We start from the raw sequence: 21,506 nt of genomic DNA, 5'->3' as shown, positions 1-21,506 counted from the left end.
CTGACACCGCCTCACAACTGGGAATCAGGGGGGTGTCAATTCAAAATGAAACATTCCGACCAACTGCAGCTGTTTTATGTTATTAGTAGTGACGCTTCAAATGGGATAACCAGGGCATGCTTAAGGGCCTTAGATACTTGGTGCCAAAAATGGTGGTTCAAGGAAAAAATAAAATATATATATATATATATGTTTTGAATTTTATACGGATATTCAAGGACTGGCTGGTCAGGGTAAAAGAGATCCAGAAATTTGAGGAGCTTAAGTCTAACTCAGAAAAAGATACGACTCATTTTATAAAGAAATGGTACTATTGGTTCCAATTTATGGAAACAGACTAATTTAAAACCATGTGGCTAGGGACTCAGTGACCTCTGAGTGGTGTATGCTCGAACCAAACCTTCAAGGCGTTCGGACCACCTTCTACACTCATACTGCTAAGCAACACTTCGACTCCTCACTTAATCAGGGTCAACGTCTTCCGGGGATACCTCGCCTCCGGAGCTGACTCTTCCTCCCTCCTATCTCATTTTGTGAGGGATAGTCAGGAAGGTACCATTACTTACCGCTTTCCCGTGTTGGGAACCCTCTATTCCTTCTCTCTCTTTCTGTTCCCACTTTTCTCTTTTCTGGTTCTAACCATGTTCCATACATAGTAGACACATGTTTTTTTTTTGTTTTTTTTTGTAGATGGGGGAATTGTGATTTACTTATAGATCCTGGATTCACTCTGAAGGGCCATAGCTGCCCCCTGAAACCGTTACTTCAGGAACCTAACATTCCTTACCATGTGTACCACTAAGGGTTCCATCAGCACTGCCCTATTCCTACTATTGACCATAGACTATTATGCTTTTATTTTTTATTGTGTCATTGTGTACTACTGTGCTATTGTTCTATATGCTAAAAAATTTCTCAATAAAAAGACAAATTGAATTTTATACGGATATTAAAAGTTGGTTTTATGACCATATAAAGACATGCCCAAATGTCATAGGTTATAGGACAACTCCAAGCATATGACAGTCACCCTGCTATCACCCTTAGCATTCCCCAAAAAAGCATTCACCTTTGTGGTGCTATTAAACGAGTATATTGCCATGAAGCCATTCATATGTACGAAGAATAGAAATCGGTGTGTGCAGAGGGAAGGCTGGATTCACATAGGAGGACCTTCTTGCATCACTTGGGCTGTTGGGATAAGAAAAAAATATATTAATCTGTGCTGTAAGACTACAGTTCCCAGCATGCTTTATTGTTTGATTCATGACCAAATCTTTTTCCCCATAGGGGAAATAACTCCTACCCTTAAAGGTTTACTGTGATTGATTTAAATATTCACCCAGACTATAGCGAGTGCAAAATTCTTCACAAATAGATGTTTTTCTGAGATTAGAAATGGTTTGTTAGTGTTCCTTTTCCACCTAGCATTTTTTTCTACTGCTACAAACAACCCAACTATTCTGTGTGTCAGTCAGGGATCAGCCAGTCAGAGAAGGTGGAGATCTGTCATTGACTCACAGCATGGGTGTGTTGTTTGTTTGCCAGGGAAAAGTGTTGGGTTAAGGGAATTACAGCTACATCAGTGAATATAGAAAAGACTACAAGAGAAAAATAATAGCGGCTATAATATTTGTGAAATAGATTTATAAAACGCCCAAAGCCTCATATTCCACTGCAAGTGCGGTTGCACTAAAATCGATGCAGGTTGTGCACATATTGACTCTATTCTTAAACTGTACTTGTGCCTAAGATTCTACTTGCATGCATTTTTGCAAAAAAATTCTAGGAGATAGGAGAGGCATTTCAATAGGGAATGTTGTTTATAAATCTAAACATACAAAAAGACCCAAACATTTGCGTTGTTATGAATATGTTTTGATGGCAGGCTACAATCCCGGCCATCTGTGCAGAAATATTTGATGTGTGATAGGGGATTTTCTTTAGAAGTAATGTTATTTATAAACCTCGTAATTATTCAGCTCTTTCTTATTGGGTCTGTGGTGGAAGCATTGGTTGCAAGTTTTGCCTGATAACGCCCTGCAATTCACTGACTGGAATAGACTGACAGCCCAGTGAAAAAAAAGTCCAGATAAAGGGAGAGCCACAGAGATTACTTGGAATTAAGTTCAATTTCAGACCACCTAATTTTGACGAGATATACTGTATACTGTACATTTAACTTTTCCAACACCACTAACACTGTGTCCACGACACGAACACCAGTGAATAAATTATTGGCTCCATCTTAGTGACAGTTCTTCCTGCGTTAGAGCAGGATCATCCATAAAAGCTGCCCCCAGATAGGAGATATTATAAATATACTGGACATGTAGAAATCTATAAGCCCATTGAAATTATTGCTGTGTTGAGATTGTTCAAAACATCATTATTTTCTGGAAACAGATATTTAGAATGGCTGGTTAATATTAGATACTATATCTGCATTTCTATTATTATACACAGCCAGGCAGATACAGCAGGTACCTGTCATTTGTTTAACAGATTTTTGTTTTTATAGCCCCTTGTAAGCCAGAGTAGTCTGAATACAATCCAAATAATGTAATTGAACTAATATCAGTTGTGCTTTCATATAAAGTAGTTACTTTGTATGGATATCAGTGTCAATGGTGGTCATTATTACTGTTATATTATGAGATTTCTTGTGTTCATATGATATGATATAATAATTGCTAATTGCATATTGACTGGTGGCTTTCGGGCTTATCATCGTGACAAATTAGTGATGGAAGCTTTCAGATTTGGCTTCCTGTAAAGAAGAACTGATAAAAAAGTGTAATCCTATAAAAAAAACAGTGGTGGTGTTAATGGCTATGATAAAAGTTTCTGCAATGCGTATAGTAGCAGTGGGGATTAGTGATGACGCTTCGCTGGCGTGAATACATTTGCGAAACTCCCGAAAAAAATTTGGACGCACGGCGGAAAAGTCATTTGCGTTAAAACCGTTGCACGCCAACATGATTGGACACCCATTGACTTTGACGCGAGCGTCAAAAATCACAAATTTTTTGCCGTTTCACGAATTTCATGGGAAATTCGCAAATTGTTTGGCGAAACGGGAGAAATTCGCCCATCACTAGTGGGGATAATAGCCTCTGGTAAGGGACTGTATCCATGACATAGCAGGTATAGTAGAGAGAGAGATGGTGCCTATAGTAGCAGTGGTTATAATAGTCTCTGGGAAGGAACTGTGGCTGTGGGATAGCAGGTATAGTAGGGAAAGATGGAACCTATAGTAGCAGTGAAATAATAGTCTCTGGGAAGGGACTGTGGCTGTGGGATAGCAGGTATAGTAGGGAGAGATGGCGCCTATATTAACAGTGGAGATAATAGTCTCTGGCAGTGGACTGTGACTGTGGGATAGCAGCTTTAGTAGGGAGAGATGGTGCCTATAGAAGCAGTGGGATAATAGTCTCTGGGAAGGGACTGTGGCTGTGGAATAGCAGGTATAGTAGAGAGAGATGGTGCCTATAGAAGCAGTGGGATAATAGTCTCTGGGAATGGACAGTGACTGTCAGATAGCAGGTATAGTAGGGAGAGATGGTGCCTATAGTAGCATTGAAGATAACCTCTGGGAAGGGACTGTGGCTGTGGGATAGCAGGTTAAGGAGGAGCTAAATAAATTCTGTTTTGTCCTTGGCCAGCTACCACTAAAACAAACTATGGTTATAATCTCTGTTATTCAAATTGTCAATTTTATGAATGCAAGGTCCTTTTAGCTAATTATGGCTATTTGCATTTGTGCTGTAACATTGGAATAGAGAAACCAAAACTGGCACTTTTCACTGGGAAAGGTCCAAGAGAAGAGACTAAACTGAATTGTCTTAGAAGGTCTGTTGGATTCAGACAGATAATGACAATTTTGTGTGAAATGAAATTATTTGTAACGCAGGCTTGATCATATCTGCATCATGATATTGCTGTCTGTGATGGCTGTGATGTTTTCAATACTAGAATATGACATATAGTAAGGGACAAGTATTTGTAACTGTTTATACAGCTCATATTTTGTACTGCTTCTGTAAAAATGCACACCAAACCTTTAGTAGCTTTACTTTCCTCACTGTTTGGGTGAGCTAGAAACACTCAGCATTTTGTATTGTAGGAAACCAGCCAATCACCATTAGACAGGCAACCAGCAACTTGATGGACCAGACAGGGAACTGCATAGTATATTTCACTGTGTGAATGCAGAGCTGTGATTGGCTCCCCACATTTTGTGTACAAAAGAAAAAAATCTACACTGAAAGTGTTTGCTAACTCTCTTGTAGTCACAGGGACACAAAAATCTATTTTATTGGCATAAAACCCAATGGCAGTTATGTGAACTCTAGTGCACTGTATCATTGGTGTTTCTGCAGCCCATAGGCAGTAAAGCACCTAAGCATTATATTGCCAGCCAATGATGATAAAGCAAATTAAAATATGGATGAATGGTTAGCATTAGCTGTGCGGGTCGGCTCGATACCTGTGGGACCCGGCTGGGCTTATAGGTGCGCGCCTGTCCATGCCCCACCCCTTTTGTGATGTCATTGGCAGGGCGGGTCTATAAAAGGAAGGTGGAAGTCGGGTGTGGGCGATCGCGGATTAGGGATAGGTCGAGTTTTTCTCAACCTGCACATCACTAGTTAGCATGGCTCTCAACAATCGGGATACTGTCCACATTACTCTCCCTTGCATCGTGATGCACATGGTGACCAATGGATTTTGCCTTTATTTTATTCCTTTTCTATTTTTTGGGGTGGGGGTTTGTTAGGAACATTTAGAAGCAATGATTATTTATGAGGCACCGTGTATGGCAAAGTTTTCTAGTTGGTGGTAATGCAGTAATTTGGGTAGCTCACCTGTAATCAACTAATCCTTGTCATCAGGGTAATGATGATGGACTCCAGGCATTGAGATCTGATTTTATTTAACAACTGAGGAATAAAGCTCAATTAGGTTTAAAATAGTCCAGAACTCGATCACTCTAGTGACATGGAATAAGGTGACATCTCTGGATCTAGGTAGAATCTAGGTGTGTGCTTAGTTGATTGGGTCCTCCAGAACTGGACCCAGAGTACTGGGACCTTGTTATGAGCAAAAAAACACTATAAACTAAGGCTGTAGTGTAGAGGATCAACTCCATTATTGTCAACAAAAAGGTACACGCTGTTATATATTCCGTTATCCAGAAACCCGCTATGCAGAAAGCTTCAAATTACAGTATGGCCGTCTCCCATAATCTCCATTCTAATCAAATAATTCAAATTTGTAAAAAATTATTTCCTTATTCTCTGTAATTATAAAACAGTATCTTGTACTTGATCACAACTAACATATAATTAACCCTTATCCGGAAAACCCCAGGTCTCGAGCATTCTGCATAACAGGTCCCATACTTGTATAGTTACATGTTCTCAAATTAGTACCTGCCTCAAACAAAAATATCACCGTGTTCCTCTGTGGTTCTGTAACCTGGTTACAGTGCCTGGTTAAAGGCACCTAAAAAATTTCTAGAGCTCAAAGAGTCTGAAGACATCTGTCTTAAGGAGTAAATTTGCATGTCCTCCACATGATAAATCTTATTTTTGGTTTTTTTTAAGCAATAGTTCTCCTTACAGTTCTTAAAGTTATTAGCAACTTTTCGGTCATTCTTAATGATTATAGTTTTTTGATTTGCAATTACAAACTGCACAAAGTGCTAGTACTTGGCTGAATCAGAATCCTGGATAAGGTGTATTGCTAAAATACAGGCAGGTTAGGAAATGCTGAGATTAGATTTTGCAGCTCACTAAGCCAGTTTGTAATAGGGAGGATCATTCTTCTAATTCTCCATAACCTAATTGTGTCACTTCTTCCCAGCACAAACTCATTGACCAAAAGTAATGGACCAAAAATTGAACAAGAACAGGGACAGTTATTGGCTAAAATGATTGAGTTGGACACACAATTCTGAAACATTGGGCACACATAGTAAATCAGAAAAGTGCTCTTGTTTCAGGCATTATTATTTAACATGTATAAATAAAAGGTATAATTGCCCTTTAAGACTTTGCTCTTATGCAGGCTGAAGTGTAATGGAAATAATATCATATCCTGTTTTTAAATAGACCTATAAAATATAAGCAAAAAATAACCTTTATTTGTTTGTGCCAGTAGTTTTTTGTCTTTACATTGTAATATACAGGTTCAGTAAATAAGACATTAAAGGGGATCTGTCACCCTAAGAAATTATTCCAAATTCTTTTCTATTATGTTAGGTGAGCAAAATAAACTTTACTCACACTATATTTATTATTTCAATTTTGGAATTCTTAGAATTCACAGTCATCGTAAGCAGGCAGGTACAATTTTGTGGACAAGGCAAGTTGTGTATCGCCCCAAAATCATGTGTATGCACCAGAATGGGTGACTTTATGCCCATGCATGGTACTCTGCATAATTATATAGTGTGAGGAGGGAAGGGTAATGTTAAGAGTGCAGTGACATCTACGAAGGGCAGAATGGAAAGTGAAAGTGAGTGACTGCCCCAACTCTATGCCTGAGGCATAGAGGAGGGGCAGGCAATATATGATTGACAGCTGAGACTTTTAAATGAGTTTATTAAAGGTATGGATGTTTTGAAAAAAAAAAAGAATTTTGGTTTCATGTTTCATTTGCAAATTACTTTCATTATACAGCTTTTTATGTCTGGGTGACAAGTCCACTTTAAGCATTAGTTCGTATTTATGAATATGTTGCCCATGTTTGCCTTTATTTCATCTCAATTACTTTTGTCTATAGATAATACTCAACTTGTAGACTTTATAAACTAGAACTAACCACAGTATTGTCTGGCTGAGGATTCTGGGAGATCAATTACTGCACATTTGAATGCTTCTTTTTGGCATTTCATCAGCTTGGGGGTAGTGTGTTGTGTGTGTGTGTATGGAGAGAAAGCAAGATACATTTATTTCAATGGCTATTTGTGTTCTAACGTCTGACCTTTTGTAAGTAGCTGTAGATTAAAGGACACATACAGTCAAATGTGTTTCTAGGCAAGCACCCAACATCTTGGGCTGCTATTTCCTGCGCTGAGGAGGCACAGCAGTTTCATCGGAAGTCTATGGAGCAGTATTAGGTATCTAAAATAGATAGACTCTGGTTTGGAGAGTGTATTTTGTTTAACACATGAACCAAATAAATATAGAAAAAAGGTGAGGAGCAGAGGTAGAAGAATAAGGTGATCTATTACATATATATATATATATATATATATATATATATATATATATATATATATATATATATATATATATGTGTGTGTGTATATATATATATAGTGAATAAAGTACCCCCTCTTGTAAAATATAAGGATATTATAAGTTACCGAGGAGTTTCATGACCATATAAAAACACGAGGCCGAAGGCCGAGTGTTTTTATACGGGTCATGGAACTCCGAGGTAACTTCTAATATCCTCATATTTTACAACTGGGGGTACTTTATTTATTATAATACACAAATTTTAGTGAGTCATGTGACAGAAATGACATCACTACTCACCGTTTATAACTGATGACATCACTACTCACCGTTTATAAGGATATAATTTACAGGATATTCATGGCTTTTGTGTATTTTATATATATATATATATATATATATATATATATATATATATATATATATATATATATATATATATATGTTGACCACAGAGATGGGGGAAAAGTTGTTTTTCACTTAATTTCTCACCAGTAGTAAAGAAATGTGCATCCTCAATGTAGTTCATGCCCAGATGTTTACTAACAATCTTCTCTTATACTGGGCAAACTGCTTTGCTTAGCGCTTTATAAATGTCCCATAATAATATCCCATAATGGGATATTGATTGCTTAATGGGGATGTGGCTGCGCTACACCTCGGTGCATGATTTAACTGCTAATAATAATATATCCAAGTTTGCTGGAATTGCTAGTCTAGAAACCACCGAGATAAGTGTGCTGGAGCAACTGGGGCTCATTTGCTAACACTGTAAATTATCCTGTAAATTACACTAGTGCACATACTTTTGGTATCCAATCAAAGGTTTGCTTTAATGGAGAAGGAAAGTATAAATTAAAATCAGTTTGGCACACCCCAGAGATTAAAATCTCTTACCTGATTCTTCAATGCTTGAGGCAGATGCATTCGTAGTAGAATGAAAAAGTTCAACTTTCACTCTACAGCACAAAAAGCTAAACAGCTAAAAAGAAGATTCAGGAAGTGAGTTGGTCCATGGTGCTAGCTGAGAACCACAGACCAGTGCAGTTTTCTGCCAAAAGGAGCCCGACCATGAGCCACAGACAGAAAAAGGGGTGAAACTAATATGCAACTGTGAAGTGGTCAATGGAAAATCCCATGCCTGCTCCTGCTAGTGGGGTGATAGGACTCTTTACATAGGGAATAATGTAACAGGGGATATAGATATTCTATATGTAGAATAGACACATTTAAATGTCATGTGACACACACACACACCAATCACTAGTTCTAACTTGAGTCTATACACCATTTATACGGATACAATACAAAAAAGCCATGAATAGCCTGTAAATTATATCCTTATAAGTGGTGCTTAGTGATGTCATCAGTTATAATTAGTGCTTGGTAATGTCATTCTTTGCCACATGAATCACCAATTAAACTTCAAGATATATAGCTTGCTTGGTCATGGAACGCCTTAGTGACTTATATTGTCCTTAAATTTTACCAGTGGAACTACACGATTCACTAATCATTACAGGATTCGGTTAAAGGCAGAAGCGAGAGCCGAGACCAGGGAGCTTAGCTTGGGTTCTGGATATAGGGTGCCGGACGTGACAGGATCTTTCCTTAATTTGTATCTTCTGATTTATTATTACAGCAAAATTGGAAATAAAAACAATTTTGAATTATTTGTCTATGGGCGATAGCCTTCCAATAATTCAGAGCTTTCTGGATAGGAGTTTCTAAATAATGTATCACATACCCATGTATGGATATTTGAGGATTCAAAGTAAATGATATACATTTTTTAATTACATTAGTAATCATTTCATAGATACAAGTATCAGTTGTGCTACAGATAAAGGGAGAACAGACAATAAAGGGGTAATGTAAAAAAAAATTGCACTACTAACCTATAGCGACCAATCACATGTTTATTTTTAGGCAGGTGTTTAACAAGTGCTTCCTGCATATGAGTTGCTATGGGTTACTAGACTGATGTGAGTTTAAAGACTTCTCTTGTTATTCCCTAATGCCTATGACATTGTTTGCTGTTTGCATTGAAGATAGCTGATTGGATGGTTACATTTACACCCTGTGATGAATTGTTGTTGCAGGGTTCAGCAGATTCCTACACAAGCAGGCCATCCGATTCTGATGTCTCTCTGGAAGAGGACAGGGAAGCTATTCGGCAAGAGAGAGAACAGCAGGCTGCAGTCCAGCTTGAGAGAGCCAAAGTAATGCTTTTCTGCTTACTAAGGAACATCATGATCATGTCTTTATTGCAGCATTAACCTCTTCCCGATTAAACAGATTCAAAGAAATCTCCACCATCTCGTTGTGACAAAGGGTTTTTTTTCTCCAGCATAGAACTATTTCTCTTTCTATTTTTCTCTGAACACCTTAAATAATGCCGAAAATGATTTATTTGATTTGGTCTAACAGTTAGTCCTATCTTGCACATCTGATCGTAGTTTATCTAAAGCAGAAATCCTGAATTTTTATTTGTTAGATATCTGCTCTTCCATCTGTCGGATCAGCAAAACCTTGCATTTATATTCAGTGGAACATGATAATACATTACTCATTACCTTGGGAAAGTGAATCTATTTTATAGAGAGATATATAACTTGCTAGAAAAGATGCAGAATTGTCAAAAGTGCAGAGCAAGTAAATATTACGGGTAAAAGCGTGCAGGGCCTTCTGGTCCTATTTTTTATTATGTAAACCATATTTGTTAAATTATTACAAGGCAATGAAAAGCACCATGTAATGGTGGCCATAAACACACAGATCCTATCGTACGAATTAAGGATTCGTACGATTTTCGGATCGTGTGTGGGGAGTGCCGACAGCTTTCGTCCGGCGGAGATCGGTCGTTTGGAGCCCATGGCACATCGTAATCGGATCAGAATCAGATTACCCCCGATATAGCCATGCTCGTTAATGGCATATCGGGGAAAGATCCGCTCATTTGGCGATCTTTGCGTCTTTGGCCACCTTAACTTGGCGCTATACAAATAGATGATGATGATGAAGGCTATATGATCCTTTAACCCTTTGCCTGCCAAGCACGTACGGCGTACGTGCTGGCAGGCAAATGCTCAGGCTGCCAAGAACGTACATTGTACGTTCTTTAGCAGCTGAGCGCTCTCTCTGCTTCGGCGGCTTTTGCCGCCTCCGCAGAGAGTGGGGAGAGAAGACAGCCCCCTAGGCAACGAGGCTGGGGGGCTGTCAAGTCGGATCTGCGACTCGATTGTCGCAGATCCGACTTCAAAGTAGCAGACGCATCGCATGGAGCGTCTGCTACTACACTCACCTTCTTCCTGCCTGCAGAGCCGCCCACGCACTTCCTGCTGCGCAGCAACTCTGCAGACACGCTGCCAGGACTCCTCCAAAGAAGACAGCGATTCTCCTGCTCCAAAAACGGTAAGTGCACGTTTTTTTACACACTTACCTGCACCTACACATACTTACAGTACATTTATGCATTTTAGTAAAGATTGGAATTTTTTTAAATTTTTTTTTTTTAATTTTAGCACACTTGGTCCCTTTTGTACAGTTATTTACACTTATTTACACTTATTTACATGTATTTGCACACTCAGATAACTTTTATTAGTGCACAAATATGTATACACAAACAGGTGTTTTTTTTTTTTTTTACGAATTCATTATACTGTTATCTTTTGTTTTTTTTTGCCTAAAAACGTGTTATTTTGGCAGCGTGACTATTGGATAATCGATTTCGGCCACTAATTACACTGTCAGAACAATTATTTTGTTATTTCATTGATTTACGCTATTTTTGTGGTTTTATTGCAATTTTATCCCTGCATTATTGTTCCCTATGTATCTTTAGTATCGTTTTGCTGTTTGGTGCTTTGGTATAGAAAGATAGATTTTACTTAGTTTGATCCGCCAAAATATGTGCTTTCCAAAAATATATGGGTTTCTGGGGGTCTTTTTACAGTTTGGGGGTCTTACGGCACATAACGTACAGTTAGGGTTCTCTTTTCTGCAGCTTAGTTGGCTAGCGTGAAAATTCATAGTTACGTTTTTCATTTGGGGTCCATACACAACACATACTTTGGTAAATCTATACATATTGGGCATCAAACTATTTATTAGACCTCTGACGTCCATATTTAGAGAGATTTTTCTTTGTACGTAAAACATTGTGTCCGATAAATGCGGCAAACTGCAACATTTTTAGGCGATTTTCAGAAATGTTGTAAAAACCTATATGTTTAGAAAAGCTTTGCAGTTTGGTAGTTTCGTGTAGAAAGACGTCGTTATCTTTGTTGGAATCGGCAGAATGTGTACTTTCCAAAAATGTATGGTTTTGGGGGGTCATTGCTGTTAGGAGGGTCTTGAGGCAAATAATATGAAGTCAAGGGTCTATGTTCACAGAAGGCGAATGGGCAGCGGAGAAAACTCATATTCACTATTTTTATTTGGGGTCCGCACATGCCAGCTGCCTTGGTATATCTATGCATATTGGGCATCAAACTGTTCAGTAGACCCTTGGCATCAATATTTATGGTGTTTTACAATTGTATGTAAGAAATTGGGTGAGATAAATGCGGCCAATTGCAATATTTTTAGGCGATTTTCAGAAATGTAAAAACAGTTGCTTTTATCGCCAAATTTAGGAAAGGCTTGCGACTTGGTACTTTGGAGTACAAAGACATGCATACCCAATTTGGATTCGCAGGAATGTGTACTTTCCAAAAATATATGGTTTTATGGGGTGAACGCACTTTTTTCTACCTTTGCCCCCCCCAAAACAATGTAAATGTGTTGATTTTGCAGTACCTGAAATGACAGACCATATGGGGGTCTTTGTTTTGGGGCCCCTATACGCCACGTGCTTGGGTACACCTATACATATTGGGCATCAAACTGTTCAGAGGACCCCAGGCTTTCATATTTGGGGTGATTTGTCTTGATACCTAAAAGTATGTGGGTAATACAATGCTGCAGGGTCGAAATTTTGAAGTCATTTTTGGAAATGTCCCCCAAATCACCAAATTTAGGAATGGTTTGCGGCTTGGTACTTTGGAGTACAAAGACATGCATACCCAATTTAGATCCGTGGGAATGTGTACTTTCCGAAAATATATGGTTTTCTGGGGTGAACTTACTTTTTTCTACATTTTCCCCCCTCAAAACAATGTAAATGTGTTGATTTTGCAGTACCTGAAATGACAGACCATATGGGGGTCTTCGTTTTGGGGCCCCTATACGCCACGTGCTTGGGTACACCTATACATATTGGGCATCAAACTGTTCAGAGGACCCCAGGCTTTCATATTTGGGGTGATTTGTCTTGATACCTAAAAGTATGTGGGTAATACGATGCTGCAGGGTCGAAATTTTGAAGTCATTTTTGGAAATGTCCCCAAAATCACCAAATTTAGGAATGGTTTGCGGCTTGGTACTTTGGAGTACAAAGACATGCATACCCAATTTAGATCCGTGGGAATGTGTACTTTCCGAAAATATATGGTTTTCTGGGGTGAACTTACTTTTTTCTACATTTGCCCCCCTCAAAACAATGTAAATGTGTTGATTTTGCAGTACCTGAAATGACAGACCATATGGGGGTCTTCGTTTTGGGGCCCCTATACGCCACGTGCTTGGGTACACCTATACATATTGGGCATCAAACTGTTCAGAGGACCCCAGGCTTTCATATTTGGGGTGATTTGTCTTGATACCTAAAAGTATGTGGGTAATACGATGCTGCAGGGTCGAAATTTTGAAGTCATTTTTGGAAATGTCCCCAAAATCACCAAATTTAGGAATGGTTTGCGGCTTGGTACTTTGTAGTAGAAAGACATGCATACCCAATTTAGATTCGTGGGAATGTGTACTTTCCGAAAATATATGGTTTTCTGGGGTGAACTTACTTTTTGCTACCTTTGCCCCCCCCAAAACGATGTAAATGTGTTGATTTTGCAGTACCTGAAATGACAGAACATACAAGGGGGGGTCTTCCTTTTAGGGCCCCTATATGCCACGTGCTTGGGTACACCTATACATATTGGGCATCAAACTGTTCAGAGGACCCTAGGCTTTCATATTTGGGATGATTTCTCTTGATACCTAAAAGTATGTGGGTAATACGATGCTGCAGAGTAGATATTTTGAGGTGATTTTTGGAAATGTCACCTAAATCACCAAATTTAGGAATGATTTGCGGCTTGGTACTTTGGCGTAGAAAGACATGCATACCCAATTTGGATTCGTTGGAATGTGTACTTTCCGAAAATATATGGTTTTCTGGGGTGAACTTACTGTTTTCTACTTTTGCCCCCCCCAAATCGATGTAAATGTGTTGATTTTGCAGTACCTGAAATGACAGACTATATGGGGGTCTTCATTTTAGGGCCCCTATATGCCACATGCTTGGGTACACCTATACATATTGGGCATCAAACTGTTCAGAGGACCCTAGGCTTTCATATTTGGGGTGATTTGTCTTGATACCTAAAAGTATGTGTGTAATACGATGCTGCAGGGTAGATATTTTGAGGTGATTTTTGGAAATGTCACCTAAATCACCAAATTTAGGAATGATTTGCGGCTTGGTACTTTGGCGTAGAAAGACATGCATACCCAATTTGGATTCGTTGGAATGTGTACTTTCCGAAAATATATGGTTTTCTGGGGTGAACTTACTGTTTTCTACTTTTGCCCCCCCCAAATCGATGTAAATGTGTTGATTTTGCAGTACCTGAAATGACAGACTATATGGGGGTCTTCATTTTAGGGCCCCTATATGCCACATGCTTGGGTGCACCTATACATATTGGGCATCAAACTGTTCAGAGGACCCTAGGCTTTCATATTTGGGGTGATTTGTCTTGATACCTAAAAGTATGTGTGTAATAAGATGCTGCAGGGTAGATATTTTGAGGTGATTTTTGGAAATGTCACCTAAATCACCAAATTTAGGAATGATTTGCGGCTTGGTACTTTGGCGTAGAAAGACATGCATACCCAATTTGGATTCGTTGGAATGTGTACTTTCCGAAAATATATGGTTTTCTGGGGTGAACTTACTGTTTTCTACTTTTGCCCCCCCCAAATCGATGTAAATGTGTTGATTTGCAGTACCTGAAATGACAGACTATATGGGGGTCTTCCTTTTGGGGCCCCTGTATGCCACGTGCTTGGGTACACCTATACATATCGGGCATCAAACTGTTCAGAGGACCCTAGGCTTTCATATTTGGGGTGATTTGTCTTGATACCTAAAAGTATGTGGGTAATACGATGCTGCAGGGTAGATATTTTGAGGTGATTTTTGGAAATGTCACCTAAAGCACCAAATTTAGGAATGGTTTGCGGCTTGGTACTTTGGCGTAGAAAGACATGCATACCCAATTTGGATTCGTTGGAATGTGTACTTTCCGAAAATATATGGTTTTCTGGGGTGAACTTACTGTTTTCTACTTTTGCCCCCCCCCCTAACGATGTAAATGTGTTGATTTTGCAGTACCTGAAATGACAGACTATATGGGGGTCTTCCTTTTGGGGCCCCTGTATGCCACGTGCTTGGGTACACCTATACATATTGGGCATCAAACTGTTCAGAGGACCCTAGGCTTTCATATTTGGGGTGATTTCTCTTGATACCTAAAAGTATGTGGGTAATACGATGCTGCAGGGTAGATATTTTGAGGTGATTTTTGGAAATGTCACCAAAATCACCAAATTTAGGAATGATTTGCGGCTTGGTACTTTGGCGTAGAAAGACATGCATACCCAATTTGAATTCGTGGGAATGTGTACTTTCCGAAAATATATGGTTTTCTGGGGTGAACTTACTGTTTTCTACTTTTGCCCCCCCAAAACAATGTAAATGTGTTGATTTTGCAGTACCTGAAATGTCAGACTATATGGGGGTCTTCCTTTTAGGGCCCCTATATGCCACATGCTTGGGTACACCTATACATATTGGGCATCAAACTGTTCAGAGGACCCCAGGCTTTCATATTTGGGGTGATTTGTCTTGATACCTAAAAGTATGTGGGTAATACGATGCTGCAGGGTCGAAATTTTGAAGTCATTTTTGGAAATGTCCCCAAAATCACCAAATTTAGGAATGGTTTGCGGCTTGGTACTTTGGAGTACAAAGACATGCATACCCAATTTAGATCCGTGGGAATGTGTACTTTCCGAAAATATATGGTTTTCTGGGGTGAACTTACTTTTTTCTACATTTGCCCCCCTCAAAACAATGTAAATGTGTTGATTTTGCAGTACCTGAAATGACAGACCATATGGGGGTCTTCGTTTTGGGGCCCCTATACGCCACGTGCTTGGGTACACCTATACATATTGGGCATCAAACTGTTCAGAGGACCCCAGGCTTTCATATTTGGGGTGATTTGTCTTGATACCTAAAAGTATGTGGGTAATACGATGCTGCAGGGTCGAAATTTTGAAGTCATTTTTGGAAATGTCCCCAAAATCACCAAATTTAGGAATGATTTGCGGCTTGGTACTTTGGCGTAGAAAGACATGCATACCCAATTTAGATTCAGGGGAATGTGTACTTTCCGAAAATATATGGTTTTCTGGGGTGAACGTACTGTTTTCTACCTTTGCCGCCCCCCAAAACGATGTAAATGTGTTGATTTTGCAGTATCTGAAATTACAGAACAAACGGGGGGTCTTCCTTTTGGGGCCTCCTATGCCACGTGCTTGGGTACATCTATTCATATTGGGCATCAAACTGTTCAGTGGACCCAGGATTTTATATTTGGGGTGTTTTACATTGATACCTAATGATGTGTGGGAGATATGTTGCTGTAGAGTGGAAGCTTTGAGGTCATTTTTCAAAAAATTCACCAATTTCTATAAAACACTATAACTTTAGGAAACAATTGCAACTTGGTGGTTTGGAGTACAAAGATATTTCTACCCATTTTTGATTCACCAGAATCTGTTCTTTCTAGTAATGGGTAGTTTTCTTGGGTAAACCTACTGTTAGTGGAATGTTTGGCCTTGAAATCAAAAGTATGCCGTTTGGGGAGTGTTGCTTTGGAAATTTGGTTGTGTACTGCTTGTAGATTTTGAGCTATACAAGTGAGAAATCTCCATAAAACTATATATATTTGGTATTGTCGCGTTCAGGAGACATAGACCTTTCTAAATCAGCTGTGTTCTCGTACGTAAAATGAATGATGTTTCTGATATATGTGATTGTTCTTCGTGCAACATGATTTTTTTCATTTTATTTGACACTTAGAATCCAATATTTTTTTAGAGAAGTAGAATTACACCAAAATTCTTGCATATTGTGAAAGTTCAGGTTGTCCTGAAAAAAACAATATATTGTTTTCCTGGGTTAACTAAAAGACCACCCCAGGAAAGGCCCTTAAAGTGAAAGAGTGCAAAATATCTAAAAACTGCTTGGCAGTAGATGTTCGCATCTAGGACAAAACGGCTGGCAGGGAAAGGGTTAAAGGAGGGTCTAAGTCGACACTGACACTTTTGCACCCCTAGCTTACTAAAGCAGGCATTTTAAATTTAATTGCAGATAAAGAAAGAATTTTTTACAACCCTGATGAATTAGATCAACCTGAAAACTCGAATCAAATTAGAGTCGAATTTAAAAAACTTGATTCGCCCAAAAAAAAACCTCTAACGTCAAGAAGGCTGCAAACAACTCCAAATTGATCCCTGGACCTCTCCCATTGACTTAAATAGCTATTCAGCAAGTTTTAGGTGGCGAATAGTGGAATTTGAGTTCTTAAAGGGCCTGAGTATAATAAATCTCGAAAATCTAATTTTAATTTTTTTAAAAACTCGAATCGAATTTCAATAACTGCCTAGTCCAATTTGACAGTTTTGACCATAAAAAAATTTTAAATTTTGAATTAGACAAAATTAATTAATTAATAAATCTGGCCATAACTGTCATCTCACTGTTACCAAACATATTGAGATTATGGTACAATTGAGCTAAAGAGACAATTTTAGGGAAGGTTTTAGCCATGCTCGGTGTCTGTAGAGACCAGAGTTTAGAGACCAACAGGACAGTAATGAGCTGACCCTCATTATAAGCAGTACGTATCATATAAAGTTACAGATATGAGACAGTTTATGGGTATTCATGATGGGTCCTTATGCTTTTAGACAAAGCCGGTGGCATTCGCTGTGAGGACGAATGTGAGTTACTGCGGAGCATTGGATGAAGATGTCCCTGTGCCAGGCACTGCCATATCTTTTGATGCCAAGGACTTTTTACACATTAAAGAGGTAAATATAGGGTGAAGTGCTCTCGCCACCTGTCACTAGCAAGTAAAATATCAGCGGCAAGACTGCAGTTTAAGGCTAAAAGGGAAACTGTCCGGCTGCCAGCGTTTGGAACACATTAGCTGATTAACTATTTCAATAGTAGATGGTACTATTTCTAAATGTATACTATTCCTTTCATCTAGGAGGGGAAATGGTTAAACCTGCACCATCAGATCCTCATAGGCATGTCCTTTTTTTCATTTGCAAATTTCAGCTTTTTCAGAATTTATGGATATTTTGCTTTATTTAACTGAGCCTGAAAGAGTATTTTAGGGAATATTCGTATATTTTTGATTGGTCATTATCTACTTATGCGTTGCAATCAGAGGGAAAGTGACCAATATTGTACTGTGGCATAATGTGCAGGCACTTAATGCTGTCTCTTGTATTCAAAGGGGACTTTTAAATTAATTGCATCTGCTATGTATTGTCTTAGCCAAATATCAATATTGACTTTTTTATTTTTTAAGCTGTGACAAGTAGCTGCTACTCTAGCTTTCTTTGTCTTCACCCTATGGATGGTGGCAGACATGGCTACTGGGTCGCCCAGCAACAAATTGCCTCTTCTTCGGGCAACTAATCTCCCCTAAATGCCTTCCTGCCGGCTAGAATGTAAATCGCCGGCGGGATGACACCCGGAATACTTTTTTTTCTAAGTCGCCGGAACTTTCCTCCTGTGGCAACTTATAGTGACTTCGGAAAGCCAAATCGATCAGAGTGGCATCCTGCAGGCAATTTGTTGCTGGGCGACTAATAGTGATGTGCGGGTGGCCCGATACCTGCGGGACCCGTCAAATGCCGGCTTCCGACTTCTGGGTTCGTCTTTTATAGATGCTGTGCCTGCTCGCTCCGCCACTTTTGTGACATCGTTGACGGGGGGGCTCATTGCGGGCCTATAAAAGCAACCTGGAAGTCGGATGCAGGCGTTCGTGGGCCAAGGTTAGGGTCGGGGAATCCCATCACTAGCATCTAATCTCCCCCAGTAGCCAAGTTTGCCACCACCCTAAAGGAGCCTGATACTTCTCACTACTATAACTTGAATGTAAACAAACGATCAGTGTACAGCAACAACAGATAAATGTGTCTTCTTTTATTCCAGAAATACAACAACGACTGGTGGATAGGAAGGCTGGTGAAAGAAGGATGTGAGATTGGGTTCATTCCAAGCCCCCAGAGATTGGACTACATCAGAGTTCAGCAGGAGCAGAAGAGAGGACGACCACATGGAGGGTAAGAATTATTTCTGCTATAGTAAACTGTCTGTTAAGAATGGAAAATGGGTAATATTTTGCTCTATTGTCATTATTAAGTGAAACAAAGCTTTTATTCTAGTTCCAAACACAACATATTTCTTAGCTCCAGTTTATATAGTAGCTCAGGAAGTGAGCTTGTGACCTATATAAGGAATATATGTCCTATATAATTTCCCTGCTAGTTATTAAATCCTTAAATTCCAGCTGGCATTCTGCAGTGCATCTTCTAACTGGCAGATCTTTATATTAAGCTATATGATATGAGAAAAGTGGAGCAATGGAACAACCCAATACTAAATATTATGAAAATTCTTATTGTTATCACTGGTTCCATTACTGGATTGAATCCCAAGTGCTCTGGGTGCTGCAGCTTCAGACTCCATTTGGCCCAGATGGATCTGACCTCACTACGTTTTCAGGCATGCAAGACTGCTGCTTATGTCTGTAATGAAACTAATACTTTGCCACTTGCAGATGGAGCAGATTTGATAGACATGCAGAGCCACACTATATTCCTGTTAAAAAAGAGAGGTACACTGTGTACACCATGTATATTACATGTATTGATTAATTAATTGGCCCATCTCTAGGCCAATACATTGGTTTCATCCAGAAAAATATACTTTATTTGATAGATACAGTATCACTGATCTTACAAAACTTCAACTATTGGATCAACTGCTAGACCCAGATTTCTCCGACCAGTTATGCTTAATAATGGCAGTTGTAGTTCTGCAATTGTGGTACCACGTTGGTGTTAGTTTGATCATATTTTAAAGCTTTTAAGTGTACAGTTAAGAGAGAGAAAAAGCATCAATGTTTTGATCCTCTGGTTAATTTTATCCATTTTTTCCTACAGTAAATTAAGTGGAAATTCTTCTTCCAGTCTTGGGGAAATGGTATCTGGGACATTTCGAGCAACCCCTCCATCTGCTGGTGAGCACACACAGAGCATATAATTATGTTCTTAGAGCTGGGTACTGTTCAGCCCATGTGTTTGTCCATATGATCTCAGTGGGGATGGATTTGGAGCAAAATTCAGTGATCTGGGGTGATGAACTGGAAACGCCTCTAATCGCGCATGCCTTCCCAACGTTTGTCTTTATTTCAACCTTGAAAACAATGTAAGAACGACACATTAACACACAATGTGTAGTGGGGACTATATTTGGAAACTAAAACTGCACCCCTATCACAAATTATCAAGCAGAAAATTAGGTTGACCTGTAAAAAGCTGATGCACAAGGCTGATTATTAAATTATTATGCTAATTGCACTGGTTTCTGTGCTGCCATGTATTACTGATCAGCCTTATATTGTGGCAATTATATTTACTTATTATGTGTACTATGTTTACTGTATATTTTGAGTTGGTTTCTAAGCTTAGTAAGTGACAGCAGCACACGGCATGTGCAGATAATTAGCAGAAAAGAAGACGGGGAGCCACTGAGGCATGTTCATAGACCCAGATCTTCCTTGCTAAAAAAAACCGTGGTTGCCTTGAGTTGGTACAGAAGCTCAAAACATAATGTACAACATTTCTAGCCTACTTCTTTATTTATGCTTAGTTCTCCTTTAAGCACTGATGGATCTTCAAGGTAATGACATCACTGATGGATCTATATCAAAGGCTGTTCATGGCTTATGTATTACAGTCCCTTGGGAGAAAACAAGCCCCTGTCTAAGATATGTGACGCAAAACAGACGATTTAAACGCTTGTGTTTAAAGGCTAAGAATATCCTGGCTTGTAATCCCCAAGTATATCGGCGTGCCGAGTGATGTGCTGGCTGCACGCTGACACGTCTGTGATGTGAGTGAAAGGAGTTATCTTCAGAAAGCCGTCAGCGTGCATAACAAGCCTGGAAATTGTCTTCTAATATTAGACAGAGGAAAGCACAGCCGAGAAAGTAAGCGCTGAAAGAGGGAGGAGCATATTGGTACCCGGGGCCCGAGTTAGAAAATGGTTTTCAACAATAGGCTGTCCTTTGTATCATTATCTATAATCTCTAGCGCCCCCCTCTGCTTTAGTAAGCATTGACCCCCAATAGAAAACTGGAAAGAGTCAGTAGAAGAAGGCAATTAATTAAAATATACTATAACAAATTATGAAGACCATTTGAAAAGTTGCTTAGAATTAGCCATTCAATAGCATACTAAAAGTTAACTTAAAGGTGAACAATCCCTTTAGTGGCAAGCACCCTAGCTCATGCACAAAGAGAGGTGACCTTGCTATGGGTGCCATTAAATAACATAAGGAGTGGTGAGGCAGACATGGGTATGCCACTGTTTTCAGCTGGATGGCAGCAAAACATAAATTGTATTGTGTTGTTTGCCATAAGCCTAACCATCTTGGTCCTACCATTGTTTTTTACAGTTATCAGTTCTGATTTTGTTTTCTTTTTACTCCCTAGCCAAACAGAAGCAGAAAGTGGTAAGTCATTTAATCAATATAGATGTGTAAGAATATCCCTTGTGTTGCTTTTGCTCCAGTTGCATAATTGGCTTTGCTATTCTGTTTCCAGACCGAACTTGTTCCGCCTTATGATGTTGTGCCATCCATGCGACCTGTTGTGTTAGTGGGCCCGTCTCTGAAAGGTTATGAGGTACGAGAACGTCATCCAAAAAACTCCATGAACAGCAGAAATGAGCATAATTATGCATACATATCAGAGGTTGAATATTGAGGCTGGGTAATGATGATAT

General features: G+C 39.2%; 1 protein-coding gene across 3 annotated transcripts in view; it reads left to right on the top strand.

Annotated features, from left to right (window-relative positions):
• LOC108702958 (voltage-dependent L-type calcium channel subunit beta-4) overlaps window positions 1-21,506 on the top strand; it is a 67,746-nt gene that overhangs the window by 32,398 nt on the left and 13,842 nt on the right. For all 3 annotated transcript variants that reach the window (XM_018238781.2, XM_018238782.2, XM_018238783.2), the window contains 6 exons: window positions 9,350-9,469; window positions 17,388-17,510; window positions 18,649-18,779; window positions 19,662-19,738; window positions 21,215-21,234; window positions 21,326-21,406. In XM_018238781.2, coding sequence (XP_018094270.1) covers window positions 9,350-9,469; window positions 17,388-17,510; window positions 18,649-18,779; window positions 19,662-19,738; window positions 21,215-21,234; window positions 21,326-21,406 — 552 coding nt within the window. The remainder of the gene's footprint in view (window positions 1-9,349; window positions 9,470-17,387; window positions 17,511-18,648; window positions 18,780-19,661; window positions 19,739-21,214; window positions 21,235-21,325; window positions 21,407-21,506) is intronic.

This window comes from Xenopus laevis, chromosome 9_10S (assembly GCF_017654675.1).
Source record: "Xenopus laevis strain J_2021 chromosome 9_10S, Xenopus_laevis_v10.1, whole genome shotgun sequence".
Lineage (NCBI taxonomy): Eukaryota > Metazoa > Chordata > Amphibia > Anura > Pipidae > Xenopus > Xenopus laevis.
Note: the sequence above shows the minus strand (reverse complement) of the source record. Positions and strands in the feature narration are given on the sequence as shown.